Source organism: Natator depressus, chromosome 21 (genome assembly GCF_965152275.1).
Source record: "Natator depressus isolate rNatDep1 chromosome 21, rNatDep2.hap1, whole genome shotgun sequence".
Taxonomy (NCBI): domain Eukaryota; kingdom Metazoa; phylum Chordata; order Testudines; family Cheloniidae; genus Natator; species Natator depressus.
Genome location: NC_134254.1, coordinates 11,669,479 through 11,689,665, shown reverse-complemented (window position 1 = coordinate 11,689,665; position 20,187 = coordinate 11,669,479). Strand labels below are relative to the sequence as shown.

The following is a 20,187-nucleotide window of genomic DNA, read 5'->3' as shown; positions in this document are numbered from 1 at the left end:
TGGGAATAGAATTTTAAGCAAGGTGGATCGGAGGCATCAATTACTAACTTACGAAAACAATAGTTGTAATACAGTAGAACTTTAATTCACACTGAGTAGAAGATTCATTGTAAATTACTGGCTCTTGTCTTAGTATGTCATGCTATAAAGAAAAGATGATGCATTGATATATTTTTGTTTTATACTTACCTTCTAAAAATGCAGTCTTGGTGATGTGTTATCTTCTATTACTACAGTGTTCGTACAGTGCCTAGCACAACAGGGCACCGTTCTTGGTTCATCCATTAGTACTACCATAATAAACATGACTGATACAGAGACTGCATGCTTACTCGTGCATTATATAAGATTGGTAGGATAACTCTGTGAAGGAGGTTGATTAGCTCAGTAAGGTTTTATGTCTAAGTATTTTTTGATTTGCTTTAAAACAGATGAAAGACTTTCCTTTTTTCAGGACTTTAACTGGCCATTGCTAATGGCACAGTTAATGCAACTGGTAAAGCACCTATTCTCTGCATTTCCCAGTACTTTATCGCAATGGGATGAAAACCTTCCTGCAGCCCTCAGTTAATAAGCATAAACTGAACACTGACAGCTAGCAACTAATGGAGAAGTGGGGAGAAAATGTTACTCTGAACCAGTTTCCATACTTCCTTTGAGTATTTCTGGATTTAGAGGGTATCATCCCTTAAAGGGACATTAACAGCTAGTTTCAGTGTGTGGCTTTGAAACTGTCATACACTCAAATTTTAACTTATGTTTTTGGGGATTTAAATACCCCTTTACAGCATTGGAAACCAAAATATTGTGCTGATGCATGAGAACCAGAAAGTGACACTGACCAACTTAACTGTTGTTCCTGCAATTGACCCAGTACAGCATATATGGTGAAAAGCTAACTAGACTCTGAAATTTTCATCTCCAGACCTCTCAGTTCTTAGTAAGAGAGAAGAGGGATCTTTTAAATGACTTTCATCTTCTGTATTGGAGTACAAAAGGCACAGGTTTTAAAATGGCAGCCACTTCATAATTTTCTTGAAGGGCAAGTTTTTAATTCCTCTTTCCTTACAAGATATCTTTTCAGCTCCTAAGATCTGTTTTATACCAACTCCTCCTCAAAGCAGATGGTGAAAGTCTGCTTCACTGAGAAGGGACTGCAGTATCCAAGAAATGTCACTGAATCCTCTTAATCTGGGATGGTTTAATGTAATGGGCATGACGTTAGTCTTAAACTAATTAACATTTTTTACTCATTTATGGTCCTCAGATTCAATATAAATAGTGCCTTAAAATAAAAATTGCTAAAAAACCTCACTGACTTGAAATCTTTAGTGTGAAAAGAGACTGGAAGAACTCCTGAGGGCAGTAACCTATCTCAAGGGATCAGCTGGGTTTTAACTCATTGTAAAAATTGTGCACACTTCTTGTTCTCACTGTAAAAAATGCTCTAGAGAACAGTCAGTTACGTTTCTCAGATATGAAGAGGAAAGAGCTGCTGTTTCTATGCCACCTGCCATTTCAGAACCTGGGAGTAAAAGCCTTTAAATGCGAGAGCAGGTTTTCTGAAGGCCACTTACTGTCGTTCTCTTCTCCCCTTTCTCCAGTCTCTCTCATGGAAGAAAGTGAAAGCTGTTGAATGGAAACCTAATGTGTCTGCAACTTTATGTTCATGCTCTCTCTCAGGCCTGAAACTCAGCATCGAGGCCCTGCTACTCATTCAGAGAATGATCTCCCTGAACAAGAGGAGGAAATCCTGGGATCAGATGATGATGAACAGGAGGATCCAAATGATTACTGTAAAGGTGAGAGGTTGCCCCTTTAGACTCATGCTAAATACAGTTTGGTGGCGTTCTCTCCCCTGTGGACATTAAACTGTGGTGTCTAATCTGATATGTTTTCTTGGCCAGATCTACAGTTACAGACTTATATCGGTATAACTATGTCGCTCAGGGGTGTGGAAAAATCCACACCCCATGAGTGACATAATTATACCGATCTAACTGCCGGATGTAGACAGCACTATGTCGGCGAGAGAGCTTCTCCCGTTGACATAGCTACTGTGGAGGTGGATTAGCTACACCCACGAGAGAAGCTGTCCTCCGGTAGTCATAGGCACGTCTCCACTTAAGCACTACAGCAGTGCAGCTGCGCCAATGCAGTTAGTGTAGACCCTGTCCCTTGTCTCCTAAGAGGTATGCAGAGCAGGAGAGAGTGGATCAAGAGAATTTGTCAGAATGGGAAGCTAATCTGTGACTACTGTGATGTGGATATTAGAATTGTCAGTCGATAAGATTCTTAAACTTTTCCACTCTTGTTAGTGAGGTCTCCCATCACTCAGGAAGAGGTTCCTTTTGACTACCAAACCAAGCCAGGATCAGCTTGAAATTGTTACCTCTAAGATGTGGGGATAAGTTTGGTCCTCGTTGTTCTGTCTGTTAACTTGCATACTTTGCACTCCGATCATCGGGACACTTGACAAACCCATTACCATCTGCCTCGAGGAGGAAAGAATTAGCTGAGCTCTCCCTGGAAGGTGCGTTTGTCAGTTGTGGAAGGGAGATGAGTCTAAATTCTGAGACTTTAATCTCTGCTTATGGCAGCATTTTTTTGGAGTCACATTAAGATGGCAAAGCCATGCAGCTGCAGCTACCTAGTCTGTCCCCTCTGCCACCCCTTTTTTTAAAGGTCATCTGAAAGCCCCTTTACCTGTCCAGACCTGAGCTGAGGGTTCTGTTTTTAATGCATCATTTAAGGATGTCACCAGTGCTCAGATTATTCCCACAAATGAATTTATGGGTATATTTTCTAAAACAGCACACCTAGGTGTCCAGCCCTCTTTGACTTTCAATGGGAATTGGGCACCTACCTCCTATTTTTGCCTTTGAGTACCTTTCTAGGCTCTGCAGCCCTCTGACGTGTGTGTGAGAATCTTTGGTGTGTTACAGGTAACTGGTAGCAACAGTTCACAGGCTTTGGAAATCGTGCTGTAAGGCTGGCTGTGCTCACTCCTTCTGTGTTAATCTGCACTGGTGAAGTGCTAATGTAGCCAGCAAACACTTGCCTAGCAACTGATCCAGGGCATTTGGTTCTCCCAGTGCAGTCCCTGAAAGCTGCTGCCCACTCTTCAGTGATAACTTGTCTTTGACAGCTCAGGACACTGACTCTGTCTTCTGTCAAGATGGCTACATGAAAAAAGCCAAGATCAACAAGACAAAAATATAACAAAAAAGCACCTTCTAATTTTGAGAACCCTTTGTTTTCATTTTTTCCTCTGTCCCCTTCCCTTGGGATTCTCCTGAAAAGATCAGAGGAAATGCTTGCACGTTTCGGAAAATAGAGTGGAGTCGGTTATGCCCACCATACTTCTCTACCATGCTCTCCTTGCAGAGCTCCTCTGGAGTAGTTAAGGGAATGGGAAGAACTCTGGCTATCCAGAGAGACCCTGAGCATTCCTGTCATTGGATCCTGAGGGAAACCCATGGAAAAACTTAATTCAGCTACATAGTAAAATAAAAACAAAATGAAAGGGGGGAAAAAAACTATCAAAGAAATGAATGAAAACAATCAAATAAACTTCTTCCCTCCCTGTAGCATATTCTGGACCTCTGGGCCCACAGATGGCTCTTCATGCAGGTCAGAACCATTCAATGCAGGCAATGGGAAAAAGCAAAGAAGGGAACAAGTGTTAAGTCTACACTGTAGACCGTAGATATTTATATACTTTGTCCACGGGGCTGTCCCTGACGTTTTGAAATGGGTGTAGTAACCCATAGGCTCTACCACACCAGCAGGGAGTTCTCTGCATAGCACTGTATACACTAAAACAAATACATGGGGTAGATGTCCTACTGTGATGGACCCAAGGCAGCACAAGTTACAGTGGAGCACGTATCAACAGTACATGTAGGAAAGTGCATTACTTTTGGTGTTGATGGCAGAAATGGTAGCAAGAGAGCGTGCCCTGGATGAGTTTTGCCAGGTAAATAACAGTACAAACATTGACAAACTGTTGTTAAATAGACTTAATTACAAACACCTGTCTTAAAAGGAGTGTTAAGACTGAAAAGTCAAGCTTTCAGAGGTTAGGAAATGCCAGAAATAAGGTTGTCCATGCAACATTAATTCAGCTCCCTTGTGCATGTGTATTGTGACAGTCTTGAATTATGATCACATTTTTTTCACAGGCCCATGTCTCATTCAATACATGGTATTGGATGTTGCTCACTGTATGGATAGTTATTGAATATTTTTACTTTATCCTTACTGTTCACCAGTGTCTGTATCTTATTTACTGCACACCCTTCTGACCCTGTTTTGAATACAGAATTTATTAATTTCCTTGTGGGCTTTTTAATGACACTCATCACCAAAGGAGGAGTGTTTCCAAATTTATCATCACAACACCTTCAAGATAAGGTGGTGGTACCCCCATATTACCGATGAGGAACTGAGGCACAGAGATTAAGGCCAAAAGTATCTGCTAATTTGAGTGCCTAATTTGAGACCACTAGGGTCTGATTTTCCCCCCAGAGTGCTTATGGGGGTTATAGCACTTGATCTATTTAGAACAGATCTCCATGGCCTTCAGTTGCAGCAGAGTGTGCTCAGCACTTCTGCAGCTCAAGCCCCAGGTATCTCCAATTGTGTACTCAGGAAATGAGGAACAAATTAATAGCCACTTAGGAGAGATTTCATTTTAAGTGACTTGCCCAGTATATTATTGAAACTTTATGGCAGAAACAGAGAGAATTCACTTCTCCAAAGTGGCATTCAACTTCCTTAACCATCCTTTCCCTTCCTGCAGTCTCCTGCCTCCTTCACAACACTTACTCCAATTCTGCAACGAAATGAGGTAGGGGCTCTACAGACAGCAACTCATTCACTACACAGTTGTGATTTAATCCCTGAGCAACATCCATTTTATGCATTGAATGAGGCAGAGGTTTTGTGGGGGGGAAAATAGTATGTGATCATGTTACTAAAGAGACTCGATGCATATGCATAAGTGGACCAAAGAAATGTTGCACAGGAAATCTTAATTATAGCATTTTCCAAATTCTTAGTGCTTGATTTTGCACCTTTAATATCTTTATACATTTTCCTGTGTTAGAAGAACATCATTTTGAAAAGAAGCTGGACTCCCACATGGGTCATGAGAATGGTTGGACCCTTTAGATCCACAGCACAGACTTCTGCCACTTGAGCTAATGGAGTAGCTGATAGCAGTAGCAGGCTGTCATCTTTGTGGATCAGCCACTAGAGGGAGATGAAATTTACATTTTTCTAGGGGGTTTCCACAGATACTTGTCATCGGCAAGTATGTTAGACTCTGGAATCCAGGGTTCAATTCCAAGTTCTATAGGAATGTGTTCTAATGGTTACAGAGACCCCTCTGTCCCTGTCCCCTCCCGCCATCTTTAGTTTCCCTGTCCCTGGCTTTTCATCTCTCCGCATATTTCAGTGATGCTCCTTTCTTCTCCCATGCTGCCCAGACACCAGGAGCGAAGACATTGGGAATACAGGAGAGACAATATCCCTGCTCTCAGTTCTGGTGTCTGATGCCACAGCTCCCTGGAGCAATTTTAGGGAGAGCTCTAATCAATCCTGGGATGACTCCTGCTCATTTTGCTGGTGAGAATAGTACATGTGCAGTCCAGCCCACACAGGATCTGCTGGAAATGTTCGTGTGGTACAGTTCAGGACCAGTGATCTGCATGACTTGTCAAGTGCTGAATTCTTAAAGCACTAGGCCTCATGATGGCCTAAAATACACAAGATCAACTGTCAGATTCTCTGGAGAACAGCAATTCTGATAGCAGTTACATAAGTCTTAATAGGCTCCTAAGATTAATTGCCTTGTTCGGTTTATATAAAAAACGGTTGAAATCCTCATGAGTAGTGCAGCATGTGCATGGGAAAGGGTTAAGTGAAGCTTGCCTTCACATCCTATGGCCTTCCATTAAAATCAAACAGATCCCTTGTGCAAATGTAAATTGTAGAATGTGCTCCATGCTGTCATAAGGTGACTAATGTGACTAGTGCATCTGAAACCTTCAGAGAAGTTAGCTGCTGAACTCTTAACACATCTCTGCTCAGCATCTGCAAACAGTTTTCAGAGGCTTATAGTTGGGTCCAATTTGGGGATTTTTTTTTTTTCCCCCACTGGGGTAGGAAAAGATTCATCTCTGAAACCAGCATGACCACCTCCTTTGCCTATAAAAGCACCTTCATACTAAATCATTCTAGTTCAACTTTAATTAGAGCATATTTTCATATAAACTTAGTGGGGTTTTTTACAAAATGCCAAGGAGGAAGCAGTGAGGCTACTCTAGCAGCATTCACATGGAGAAAACACTCATGTGCCCATTACGTTTAACTAGCCTATCAAAATGTGTTGAGTGAATTTTTCCTAAGCCTTGGTTCTTGCTCTGTCTGTTCTTTGACATCCATATGATGGTTTGAACTGATAACTTCCCATTTACTTCTTCCAGGTGGTTATCATCTTGTGAAAATAGGAGATCTATTCAATGGGCGATACCATGTGATCCGGAAACTAGGATGGGGGCACTTTTCCACTGTGTGGCTATCTTGGGACATTCAGTAAGGTTTTTGTTCTTTTGCTGGCATTTCTGCCAAGAATCCAGAGTAGATAATCTTTGCACAGATAAGACTAGCAGACTTCCCTTATGATCTTGCATGTGCTGTGCATACAATGTCAGAAAAGATTATTGTATTAGCTTGTGCACAGGAATTAATATTTATGTTGCATGCATGTATGCAGAAAGAATGCTTGTGTGTTCAGCTGTTTCTGTTCCAGCACTTCAGGCCAGTCAAGGTATAGTTTACCTTAAATGTATAAGGCAAGGAAAATAACTGGGTGTTGTAAGAGCCCTAGAGACAGTTTTCACATGAGTGAATTGGAGCTTATCTTCCTGTGTTACTAAAGAAGCAATCCTTAATAACCGGGTCTTGGATGTGCATGAATTAAGAGAATTCTGGAGACCATGTCTTTGAATAGGAGATCAGTTATCACTAACTTGCTATGTCTGTGTTTAAGGGGGAAGAGGTTTGTGGCGATGAAAGTAGTAAAGAGTGCTGAGCACTATACAGAAACAGCACTGGATGAAATCAAACTGCTGAAGTCGGTGAGTCCCTGAAAGCAGAAAGCTCTGTTCAGCTTTGTCCATTTTCAGAGTTAATACCCCATTCAGTTTGGAAAATGGATCCTGTACTCAAGGATCATCTCTTGGTTCCACAGTACATGGGAGGAGTGGGTTACAGACCTAACTGACTAGTGTAGTCTCTGGCTGGGCCCTATTTTTGTTTGATCCATAGAGGGGTAAAAGTAAACAAAGCTGACAGATTTACTTAAGGAACACAGTCCAGGTTTTAACCTCTTTTACGTGGTGGTACTTTATCCCCTCCATGGGACCTGGCCATAACCAATATTCATGGTAGTCCCTGATGGTCATACAACAATTGAAACTCCTTGCCTCCTAATCTCCACTTTGCACCTCCCAGAGCTGGTGGCTTTGCTTTTCATTTAAGTTTTATTGGTCAGATGATAAAATATTAATGTTATGTGCTGTTTAATGGGTTGTAGGGAAGGTTGGGGGCGGGTATGCACCATTCTGGGATCCACCAGCGCTGCTTAGCACAGCTCCTACTTCCCCCTTTCCTGAGGGCCCCTGAAGAGAGGGGAAAACATGTTACACGCTCAGTGTTGTCTAGCCCAGGAATTTTATGAAATGATGTATCTCGTGTTCCTTATCTTCATCCACGCAGGTCCGCAACACTGACCCCAATGATCCAAACAGAGAGATGGTGGTTCAGTTATTAGATGACTTCAAGATATCAGGAGTGAATGGCTCCCGTATCCTTTTATAGAACAAATGACAGAGCACAGAATTGAATTAGTGTGGGAGTTTCTTGTGCAGCTCTTGCCAGTGGAAGTGAACAATGTCCATGCAGCTGTTTTACTGTCCAAAACAAATCTCCAATAAAACAGACCTCTCCCAGTGGGCCTTATAGCTCCCTGCAGAGAATAGGCCTAGAATAATCCATCACCACGTAGGTTGTGAAGGACAGTGCTGCTGAGTCATGATTTAATATGCAAGACAGCATGACTGCGCTTGATTAGAGCTGAGTGGCACAGTGTCTTGGGGTTTTCCTCTTTCATCCTTGACCAGGCCACATGCAGCCTTTTATTAAAATCCCTGACTAAAAAATAAAGCATTGTACAATATCAGAGATTTATCTGCTCGTGCTGAATGCAAACTGTAGGCTTATAATTTAGCAGCATAGGTGAGCTTCTAACTAAGAGGGTCTGCTTTGGCAGCCTTACAGGCCCGATATAGTTTCTAAAGCGCAATCTTATGACCTGCTTGGGAACTCTTAATATTGGATTGTCAAAGATCCCATGTATGTTTGTAGTATCAAGAACAAAGGCAGACTCTCAAGTGTTTTGCATGACATGAAGCACTTTACTGGGGTTCTCCATAAAGTGTGTTCTACAGTTCTGGCCCCAGAACTTTCCTTTGTACCCTACATCCCTCCTTTTCAGAATGAGTGACTTTCATTTACTTCGCTGGGAGTAATATTGCAGAGGGAGAATCCGACCCTAGATGGTAAGCTTTCTAATGTTTATAGCTAAAGCGAAACACAGGACAGCACTATGAATAAAGTCCAGCTCTGCTGCTTAGCTGCAGTGGGAAAGCATAGTCTCTAGAGAGCACAAAATCAGAGCAGCTCAGTCCATTGCTGCAAAGAAAGTGATGGAAACATTCCTGTTAATCTTTCCTTATATAAAAAGAAGAGTCTTAGAGTCTAATTTCGATTTGACGCTGCTCCTTCTATGTTGCTTTAAATTCAAGCAAGAAGAATGCATATACACACTACCTATGAGATGAAGAAAAATGTCATGAACTTTAAGAGCTAGGCTTTTGAACAGCAAATTGTTAATATTGAATCTGTCGCAGAAGTGGCCTCATCAGTTTATGCCATTTTTACCTATGAAACACACAGTATTGAAGTTCGGGCCTGTGAAAAGAAAAGGAGGACTTGTGGCACCTTAGAGACTAACAGATTTATTTGAGCATAAGCTTTCATCAGCTACAAGTAGCTTTAGGGGGAAAAAAAAAAAAAGCTGGGAGAGAAATAACGTGGCTTGATTTATGGATTGAGAATTCAGCTCTTTGGTCAGAGTTCAAATTTTGCTATAAAGAGATCTGGGGTGAGAGCCAAGATCATTTGGGAATTTGTCAGCTCAGCTAGGCAGTGTGTTTAAATGCTAGCAGCAGTTCAGACATAGCCCATTGTACAGATGGCCTCTTCCCAGAATTTGGGATTACTGCTATGATAACACTGTTGCTCCAAATGAGCTGCATTCTTAGCTATTTTAAGTTTTATATTGCCACTAACAGTGCCGGTCATTGTTTTCTCTCACGTTTGCTGCTCCAAATACCTAGATGGCTACCTGTGCTTGGAAGGAAAGGGAGTTGGTAGGAGCTGCAACATCAGGAGGCAGAGGTAGTTTCTTGGGGTTAGATTTATTTTCAGCACTGTCTAAGAATCCTGGGGGCTCTTTGGGTCAGGATGTTCCACTTTCTCCTTGACCCTACTGCAGATATCTGTATGGTGTTTGAAGTTCTAGGGCATCATCTCCTGAAGTGGATCATCAAGTCAAATTACCAGGGTCTTCCACTCCCATGTGTCAAAAGAATCATCCAACAGGCACGTTCCAGCTCTCACAGAATTAATACCCTGACCCCAGTGAGAACTGTTCTGTGACTGTAATTGCTTTTCCATCAAATGCAGGGAATGAGACTTGAAGACAAATTCATAGTGGTACATGTTTTCACAAAATAACTAAAATAAGTGGTTTCAGTGATCAGTACCTGCATTCTGTTTAGCTGAGAAGGTCTGCTTTGAACAGTGAGTGTGCGTAACATAAATCCCTGCATGCTAGCTATAACAATTTAAACTTAACAGCGCAAAACTGGCTGGCTTGGCTTTTCACCCCTTCTTCCCCTCCAAATCTTGTTGCCCCTGGGGGGAAGGTAAGTCCCCTCTCCTTTCCCACAATGAGTAGTTCCCTTTATAGCTTTATAAGCTCACTCTTCACTGACTGCAGCACTTGTTTATGGGGGAGAAGGAGGACCATGTACTCTTTCCCCATACCCTTGTAAGTAACTAAGGGGGAAATGTTTCTGGGGAGGTCAGATGGGAGGGAGAAGGCTTAGAGTATTAAAATTCAAGGAGCTTAATTCTTACGTACCTGTAGGTTGAGAAATAGAGGCAAAGATAGCATTTTATTATAATTGCCTAGTTAAAGTTGTATGCAAACTTCCTTTTAACTCAGTAGTAACCATGCTCCGGGATAATGGCCTTGAGGTTTAACTTAAAAGAACTTCCTGTTTGTTACCTAGATAACTATAGAACTTCGATTATTTTCTCACCCTTTCACATCTGGTTTGCTCATTATGTGCATCTTTGAATATCTGTTTTCTTCTCTCCTATGTGCAGGTTCTACAGGGTCTGGATTACTTGCACACAAAGTGTCGGATCATCCATACAGATATTAAACCCGAGAACATTCTGCTGTGTGTTAATGAACAGTACATCCGCAGGCTGGCTGCGGAAGCAACAGAATGGCAGAGATCTGGGGCGCCCCCTCCTTCTGGCTCTGCAGGTGCCTTTTCTCTAGTAGTTGTCTAGTAGTTGTCTCAGCATTGGGAAGCAAAGGAACAGCATTGCCAATCATTTCTATAAAGCCAGTTGTAAACTGCAGTACTAGTCGTGTTCCCACAAGAAGCTTGCCAGTGTAAAAACAGAGTACATGATCATTAACACCCGCTTTTAATGTTGGTCTGACATAGATTATGTGGTAAAATAGTCATTTGTAAAGCATTCTCAAAGTCTCCTACAGAAAGCATATATAAATGTCATGTTATTTTCTTAAGAGCTGTTTTGAGTGCATGTGGTGGGTCAGCGCTCATGTGTGTTCTATAAAAGCTTACCTCCTTGAGTGCTCTAGAAAGTGGAAAATTCCTTTCTTTATACAATTCTATGGATGTATTTTGGCAAACTCTTGATGAAATGATATGAGCGCTACCCATTTACCATCTTGCAGGACAGGCCTGAAAGGGGATTAAACTGTTAGAAGTGGTTTCCTGGTTGTGTGAATACAATATGTAACTTATGGCAGAGGCCAGGCTTCATTTTTGTTTGGAGTCTCCACGTACTTTCTCAACACTCCTCCTTGGCATCTTCATATGTGCCAGTGCACAGTCCCCAGGAACTGTTGGTTGCTGGCAGGCTCTATGATATGCAAAGTGCAGCTTCCAGCTGAGGCCAGCACAGTACAGCTTGGGCTGGCTAGGCAAATAGGCTCCCTCACAGTTTTGGTTTTCTGACTGCCAGGGTCCCAGTTGACATCTTGGCTTAAGCAAGGTGTACAGTGCATGAAGCAAATATCCTATCATGCTGTTACCTGCTTTACGTCCCCTTTTTCTGGTCACCAGTTAAGTGAGTCTGCTGTCCAGTCTGGTTAATTGAAGCTTGACTCATCTAACAAATGTTCTGCAGTCTATTCTTTCTGGCAGGTTGCTGCTATCCCTCTTTTGAGAATTGAGGCTTTCAGAATTGGAGGATGCACTTGAGTTTTGTTTCTAATCCATATAGAAATAAGAAACTGATGTATTCCCTATATACATAGGGAAAGAAGGAAGCCATCACTGTTTGTTCTTTCAGTACAGCTTTACATTTCAACGGTACCTAGTATCCACAGGGAAACAAAATGGGCTCTGTGGAAGACGTTCCTGGCTTCCAATCATTCATTATTTTTGCTCATGTGATATTTTTATTGCAGTGTGATTGCAATCTATAATACAAGCATACTAACTTATTTCTCTTTCTCTTCCAGTGAGTACTGCACCTCAGCCCAAACCAGTAAGTATGGTAACTTTTTTCTTCCTTTATAAGCAAGTGTAAATGTGTGCGGTCTACATACATTCAGGTGTACAGCTTGTTTAGAATTGTTTTATGCTTTTGTTCTATAATACGATAAGTGGTAGGGAATCCTACTTTGAGACCCGAATAGAAGAACTTGAAGTGTGAACAAGTTCAGTGTATGGCTGTTAACACACTGAACATTTAAATTTCTGTGTTACAGGTACAGCTAGTCACAGAATGATGTCCAATTACAGTAGTTGTACAGTACCAGCTTCCCAAGATCACTAGCATTTTCCAGAGTTCAATGTTCCTCGAGCATCAATCATTAACTGTGGTTAATGAGGCTGTGTGCTATTAAAGTGGCCCAAGTGGGATGAAGCTTTTAAAAATGAGTGATCTTTAGTAATGTCAGCTATTTTGCAGATATGAATCTGTTCCATGTACTATGACAAAGCTGTTGCTATCTAATCGGCATTTGGCCTGTGAGAGAGAGAGGTTGCATCATCAGAGTTTACATCTCAAATATGCCACCAGGATTGATACCTGTCATGGCATTCCCAGTGGATGGTCCCAGGATTGCATGGGTTACGGAGACTGAACTCCCTTTGCTCTTTCAGGTCAGGATGGCCTTTTCAGGTCAGGGCTGAAGCCCATCGGCTCAGCAGTAGGTGAAGGCCTTCCCAGCTGCAGTATCTGTTCTGTGGGTGGGACAGGACTTTTCAGTCTCCAGAGTTGTCAGGTGAAGACTTCACACAAGCTCTGAAAGAATTCACTAAAAACTAAAACCTGACTGTAGCTTGGATTTTTATTAGAATAAATACCAAGCCAGATGTGTGAGAGAGTTGTCATTTCCCTGCAGGCTGACAAAATGTCAAAGAATAAGAAAAAAAAATTGAAGAAAAAGCAGAAACGGCAGGCGGAGCTACTGGAGAAGCGAATGCAGGAGATAGAGGAGATGGAAAAGGAGGCAAGCCCTGTACAAACACAGCCTGAAGAGCAGGAAGAAGCTCGGAACCCTCTTGAGATGCTCTTAAAAGAGAACCCACCTGATGAAGGGGTACCAGGAAAGCTGGGTATGGATCCAGAATATCACATGGGCCTGCATGCAAGTGTGTGTGTGTGTGTGTGTGTGTGTGTGTGTGTGTGTGTGCGCGCTTAGAAGCACAGTAACGTTCCTTCAACCACACTGTTAAAATTGCAGTGTACATCTCTGCAGCATCTCTGCTGGCCTTGAATGCTGGCCGCTGATCTGCAGTTGAATTGCCACCGCATTCCACTAACGCTGTATCCATGCTATGGATAGTAGTCTACATTGCAAATGCTGTAGTGTAGACGCTTACAGTGACAGAAGGCATTTTTCTGTCTCGTAGTACATCCACCCCACCCCAAGACTGTAGTGAGATCAGTAGAGGAATTTTTCCATTGACCTAGCTTGGGGGTTAGGACAACCTAACTATGCCACACGGCGCATTAAATTTTTCACAGCCCTGAGGGGTATAGCTAGGTTTACCTAAGTTTTTAGGTGCAGACCAGGCGGCGGCTATTCCAGTATAGCTATGTCAGTGCAGTCATGCCAGCATAACTCCACAGCGTAGACGCAGTCTACGCTGACAGAAGGGGTTTTTCCATCAGCGTACAAACACCGCCTCCCCAAACAAAGTTCACTATGCCGACCTGACCCAAATTGTAGCTATGTCAGCCAAAGAACACTTCCGTTGACATAGCTACGTCAGTCAGGAGTTAGGTTTTTTTCACACCCCTGACCGATATAGCTGTGTTCATCTAAAGTGTAGACCAGGCCTGAGTCTGAGCAGGGACCACGGAGTCTTGTGCTGGTAAAAATGGGTTAAAGAAGCATTGCATTCAGCTGTTCTGTGTGAATGTGCTAGATTTTTGGGCTTACTTAAGGTCTTGCTATAGCTGTTACTCAGTCCATGTGTTATGTTTCCCTGTCCCTTAAGAGTCTTCTAATTCTTTCTTTTCCCTTTCCTTAGATGAAGTTGCCCATGTTCAAGAGCGAAGTATCCTAATGGAAGGCAGCATGGAAAAATGCATACCGGAAATCAACTGCAACGGCATGGTACAAATGACTGCCTTCTCAGACTCCAGCAACCAAGGGTCTGGGAGGCTTGAGGAGGACCTTCATAATGCCAATGACTGTGATGAGCACCCTCTGGCACAGGAAGAGGACAGCTTCCATAGCTGTAATTACAGCCAGCGTAACGGAGACTCGGAGAACAGGTCACAAGAAGTAATGTCGGACTCATGCGTGCCCTTAATTTCTGAGGTGCTAGATTCCATGGTGTATCAGCCAACTTCAAGTGAAGAGCAGTCGTTCAATGAGCAGGAGATCAGCCAGTTGCAAGAGAGTATACGTGCAGAGATACCCTCAGAGGATGAGAATGAGAATAATGGCCCATCTGAGAACAAAGGTACCAGAGGACTCCTTTAGGAGATCTGTCCTTTAGAGTCTGTAATGTGGCATTAATAGGAGGCTTTATATTGGCTGACCTGACTCTACCTGAGGCCATCTCTTTGAGCTCTGTCCTGACATCACTCTCCACTCTGATCTGCCTTTGGGGATTCCACTGTTACAACCTTGGGTTGACAGGCAGTTATGCCTTTTGATGTGATGGATTCCAGAGTGTGTAAACTGCTACCCTGCACTCTCATCCAATTCAGTCTGTCCTTCCCAACTTTAAAAAGCACCCAGTTACTTTCTTTTCCAAGTATGTTTGTTTATGATCATAGTCATGCCTTAAATGGGAACGTTCCCCCTGCTCCCTCACTCTCGTTCAGATATTTTTGTTTTTTAAATATCTGTACATAAAGAACCGTATTGTACATGAAGAATTGAGTAAGAGTGCAGGGTTGCAGTTTATACATTCTGGAATCCATGACCGCAAAGGCACCATTGTCTGTTCAACCCAAGGTTGCATCAGATACCTAAACTAGAGTGAGAGAGGAGAGGGCTGACAGAATATAGGGTGTATATAGAAAAGCTTGTATTGACATCTCAGTTTTTGCCATGACAGGGCCCAAAATCAACTTTCCTCGCAAGGAATAGCTGGGCTTTACTTTTCTAGCATAAGTTCCTTAAGTAATACTCCCTTCCAGAGCAATAAATCCACTTCAACGAAAGTGTAGGTGGGGAGGGATAGTTTTAAACTTGTAAGGAGGAAAGGGCTTCAAGTTTGTTATAGGGTTATAACAGAGATAACATACTGTAAAACTAGTTTGATGGCAGATTCTGTATAATGCAGAAACAAAATTCTTTTGAGACATACCCAAAGGTGTGACTTGGTATAATTTAAATCACATAGATCCCTCAGTTAAACCATGGCTCATTTGAGTCAGGGTCAAGTCAAAGATCTCAGCCCAAAATAGGAAACTGGGAACAATCCCTGTACTTCTCTTATCTTGTCGCATTACCCCATTAAAATGCAACCAGGGAAATGTAAGTGAACGTAAGAGCTAAAAAAGAAATTTCAACACAGTATCAAAACTCGGCCTGTACTGAGTCTATTGATGCCTCTCTGGATTACTAGAGAACTGCCTTTCTGATGCATTTAGGAATCCTTACTAGATATAGTCGTTTAATGACTTTTTTTCCCCTCTTTTTATTTCTCCAGTATATCCATCTTGGCGTATTCTAACTGTACACTTTAAACTTTGCAGCAGTTGGCATTGCTGCTCTGGGAAGCAATGCTGCCATCCTTGGAATTTAACTCTTGTAACTTTTAAAGAAGGCTTCTTTAGGTTTGAGGCTCTCTTAGACACTATCAGAACCTACCAACTCTGCAGAAAGCGTTCTAAATTCTGCTGGTGACTGCACTGTCAAACAGCCAGTCTTAATAAAAACAAACTATTTTAAAAAAGCCAAGCTAACAGAGCTCACAAAACAGCCATCTTCCTGCACTTGCACATCCTCTATTATGCTAGGATTTCAGTGTCTTTTTTATTGTGCAATACAGGGGGAGGAGCTTTTGCACATATGTATACTGGGCAGAATATACTAGTTAAGTCAATTTACTATCTTAATGCCCTTCTGGGGGAGCCTGGGGGGTTAACAGATATTGACTAGAGTTGATGGTTTGTAGCTAGACTGCATGACGGATAGTTCTGATCATTGACCCGTATCCTTCCTGCATAGAACGATGCCTGTGGGGTTTGGGTGGCAGATGGTGGCCCTGTCCATGTGGATTTAATCAGCTGTTGTGCATATTGCATTTAGGGAAATCCACTGCTGGGAATTTTCTCCTTAATCCCCTTGAGCCCAGGAATGCAGATAAGCTCAAAGTGAAGATAGCTGACCTAGGAAATGCCTGCTGGGTGGTAAGTGTAAACCTTTCAGTGTTGAGTGACCAAAGCTACTAATCGGTTTCCAGTTGACTGGGGGTAGAGGGGGAGCTGAAGAAGACAATCTGTATTTACTTTAAAATAAAAGGTGCAAAACGTCTATGGTTCACCTGCAATGTCATGAGGGATAAAACTTAATACAAGGATTAAGTTTAGACTGTCCTCCTGATGTTCCTCTACTGTGCCTTGTTGCAGCTAGTTTTGCAGCCTGTCAAATCATACACTCTGAGGGAACTGTTTCATTTGTGATTTCTGAGCATGTAAGATAAACTGTAAATAGTTTTGGCCTTTAAAGGCTGTACTGCAGTGCTTCTAAATCCGTTTCAAATCTCAAGCAGGAAAGAACATCTATTTAAATGATTTTTAAATAGCAAAACAATTTGGAACGGTCTTTACTCCCTTGAAAAGTCCTAAGTTCAGGATCCTCTGTTTTGAATTGCAACTGTTGATGAGGCAATATCCTAGAAGAGTGTTGCTGCTCTGCTTTAGGTGGGTGCTGCAACGCACCGTCTAGTAAGGGGGAAGGTTGGACTTCTGAAGTAACTGACAACTGCTTCTCAGTAGTGATTTGAAATAGAAATGTCTCTCTCTGGGTATATTAATGTAGGTTATTAACCTTTTATTTAAAACTTGTTTACAAAAGCTTTGTCATTCACTTAACTTTGCACGATCATGATTTAGTCAGGTGTCAACTTGAACCCTCGATCTGCTAGCATTAGCGCCGAAATTGATAGCTGTGAAATACATCCCGTTTTTAAACATGATTCCTAGTGTTTAGGCTGCACATCTTCATGTCTGACAGAAGCTGTTGGTGCCTGAGAGACATGAAATAGCTTACCTGTCACAAGTCACTTGGTAACATTCATCACATTCTTGTAGTTCAATTTTAAAACTGACGTTCTCCACAGCTGCTGCTGCTGTTTGCCATCATCTGAATTGTCAGGCTATTTTGTCTGAGGAAAAGTGCCTCTGGTTAGGGCATTTTAATCATTTGTTGAAATTTAAGAAACCACTTAACTGAAATGTAAAAACCAGTCTGTCATGTTTCATCAGCGAGATATCTCTGTAAACAGCACCTCTCTGGTCTTAGTTGAAGGAATCTCTTCCTTTAGTGATTTCAACCAGTTAATAAAGTACCTTTTTTAAATTTTTTTAGCACAAGCACTTCACTGAGGACATTCAGACAAGGCAGTACCGGTCCCTGGAGGTGCTGATAGGATCTGGGTATAACACCCCAGCTGATATTTGGAGCACAGCCTGTATGGTGAGTTTGGCCATGCAGGGTGGACCCTCAACATTCAGTAGTTGCAGAGAATTCTGGGAAATTCCAGCATGCTGTGTACTCTGTGGACCACAGAATCATTTTTGCTGGCTCTGGCTATAATGGCACTTTAAAGAATATTCTTTTCTTCTCATCTTCAGGCACTGTGATTTTGGTTGGTATCTGATTTCATTCCTCCTGGGGACACTGATCTGACATCTCTACGGAGAACTCCCCTGTTATATTTTCAACATGCTATTTAAAACTAAAAGTTTATAGCCAAGTCCCCATGTTCTGTGTGGCACATTAGACCTAAATGTGGCAGGAACCTCAGAATTTGCAGAAGTACCCTTCTAAATTTTCCCTATACAGCCCACAACCTGAGCCAGTTCAGTATGGTGTCTCCTGTTTGTTTTGATTTCTGTTTTACACTGCCTTCAGATTTCAGACTTCCATTGTATTATAATGAACAGACTCCAACAAGAGACTGCTGAATTGGAATTAATTTGCAAATTGGATACAATTAACTTAGACTTGAATAGAGTCTAGGAGTGGTTGAGTCATTATACTAAGTAAAACTATTTCCCCTTGTTTATTCCCCCCACTGTTCCTCAGACGTTCTTGTTAACTCCTGGAAATGTGCTGGAAATGGCCCACCTTGATTATCACTTCAAAAGGTTTTCTCTCCCCCACCCCACTCTCCTGCTGGTAATAGCTCATCTTAAGTGATCACTTTCCTTACAATGTGTTTTTTTTTTTTTCATGGTCTGTGTGTATATAAATCTCCTCACTATATTTTCCACTTTATGCATCCGATGAGGTGGGCTGTAGCTCACGAAAACTTATGCTCAAATAAATTGGTTAGTTTCTAAGGTGTCACAAGTACTCTTTTTCATTGTATTATAAATTCTTGTACTAAGGCATAATACATGACACACACAGTTGGAGAGAAGCTGGAGGCTGTGACAGTTTGCTAAGGGGACTTGAGGGTCTTGGCAATTGAGAGAACATGTGAAGCAGTTTGAGGTTGTGGGATGAGCTTACTATATGTGGATGCCCCTTTTAAAGCAGTTATTGGCAATTGTATTAAATTATCACATTCCATATTTAACACCCAGTTTTAGTTCAATAAGCCCAATGTTTCAGGCTTTCTGCCGACTTAGGAAGAAAATGGTCAGTTTACACTTTGCTTTTGGGCATCTTTACAGCCATTAGAACTACAGGCTTACTTTATTTGTAAATAAAAGCTAAGATGGCAAGCAAGAGGGGATTCTGCAGCGTGTTCCATAATCAGAGCATAGAAAGCCCTTAGTACAGTTACCTAAAGACGCTAAACAAGCTCTTAAGGTATGAACACTGTAGAAAATGCAGCTTCATTCTCAGTCAGCAAAAATCTGCAGCACATCAAAAATCTAAACTTTGGAGGCAGCATAAAACAAATAGAATTTGGGATCAGGATAGCCAGGAAACACTGTCTTGCACTGGCTCAGGTTGTGGGCTGCATAGGGAAGATGTAGAAGTTACAGTGCTGCATAATTCTGTCTTTTCAAATCTAGAAGTAGAGAATTGGAGAAAATGTGCTTGGAAGGTGGTTGCAAAGAGCCTTGAACTTGGGGAAAATGGCCTTTTTTGGAGGAAGCTTCATGAAAACAGCTTTTTAGCTCAAGTATCCTACATGCTCTTGATAGCTAACTACCAAAGCAAAGTCTAGTCTAGGAGTAAAGCTGGTGAATTCTTGGTTATGTACAGTATCTTAATAGTTGAACTTCATCTTATTGACATGTCATTTTGCCATGATCCAGCTTTGCTTAGTGAGATGATCTTATGAGATACACTAATGGATCTGTCGTAATGTATGGCAATGTGCAGTGCCTTCATCACAAAAGTTCAGAATAGATCTTAATGGCTTTCTAGGTTTCACAAGGAATTGTTTCCCCTTCACATTCAAACTGCCACGCCTACTCTGCAGTACTCATACATAAGTCTAACAGTGACAACTTGAAAAATGATTCAACACATTTTTTTCTTGTTTAGGCCTTTGAACTAGCCACAGGAGACTACCTGTTTGAGCCCCACTCTGGAGAAGACTACTCCCGGGATGAAGGTGAGTGTGTCTAGGTGTCTACCCTTTTAAAATGGAATACTAGCAAAGGTGGTGTTGGGTGGATGGAGAGAGCTTTGTGTTATGAGTCACTGAAGCAGAGGCTCCTTGCTTGGGTACATGTCTGCTTGCTTGAGTAAAGAAGTCCCAGGTTAATCGTATTGGAGGGAAACTTGAGGCTTTAATTTCAGGCACTAAGCAGTAAAGGTTCAGTTTCTGTTACTGGATACCTAACAAACACTCCCTTGTCTTTACTGCTGCCTCTTTCACATCTGTTTTAAGATGGGTACCTTCCTGCTCAAAATAAATAGGATCTAAACAGCTTTAATCATTTTCCTCTGCTCCTGATCTGAACCTTGTCTGTTGTAAAATTTATATACACAGAGCCGACTCTAGCAAAAAAAATTGTTGGCCACTCCCGCTTTTTTCATGCCCCCTCCCGGCCCTGCCTCCTCCCCGAGGCATGCTGCATTCCCCCCCATTGCTTCCTGCGGCTCCCCCCCTGTAACCCCCT

General features: G+C 42.0%; 1 protein-coding gene across 3 annotated transcripts in view; it reads left to right on the top strand.

The window, feature by feature from the left end:
• Positions 1 to 20,187, top strand: part of SRPK1 (SRSF protein kinase 1) — a 44,329-nt gene that overhangs the window by 17,074 nt on the left and 7,068 nt on the right. For all 3 annotated transcript variants that reach the window (XM_074936450.1, XM_074936452.1, XM_074936451.1), the window contains 12 exons: positions 1,684 to 1,802; positions 6,492 to 6,600; positions 7,058 to 7,145; positions 7,786 to 7,873; positions 9,626 to 9,732; positions 10,525 to 10,690; positions 11,924 to 11,949; positions 12,812 to 13,025; positions 13,947 to 14,384; positions 16,187 to 16,287; positions 17,468 to 17,575; positions 19,607 to 19,676. In XM_074936450.1, coding sequence (XP_074792551.1) covers positions 1,684 to 1,802; positions 6,492 to 6,600; positions 7,058 to 7,145; positions 7,786 to 7,873; positions 9,626 to 9,732; positions 10,525 to 10,690; positions 11,924 to 11,949; positions 12,812 to 13,025; positions 13,947 to 14,384; positions 16,187 to 16,287; positions 17,468 to 17,575; positions 19,607 to 19,676 — 1,634 coding nt within the window. The remainder of the gene's footprint in view (positions 1 to 1,683; positions 1,803 to 6,491; positions 6,601 to 7,057; positions 7,146 to 7,785; positions 7,874 to 9,625; positions 9,733 to 10,524; positions 10,691 to 11,923; positions 11,950 to 12,811; positions 13,026 to 13,946; positions 14,385 to 16,186; positions 16,288 to 17,467; positions 17,576 to 19,606; positions 19,677 to 20,187) is intronic.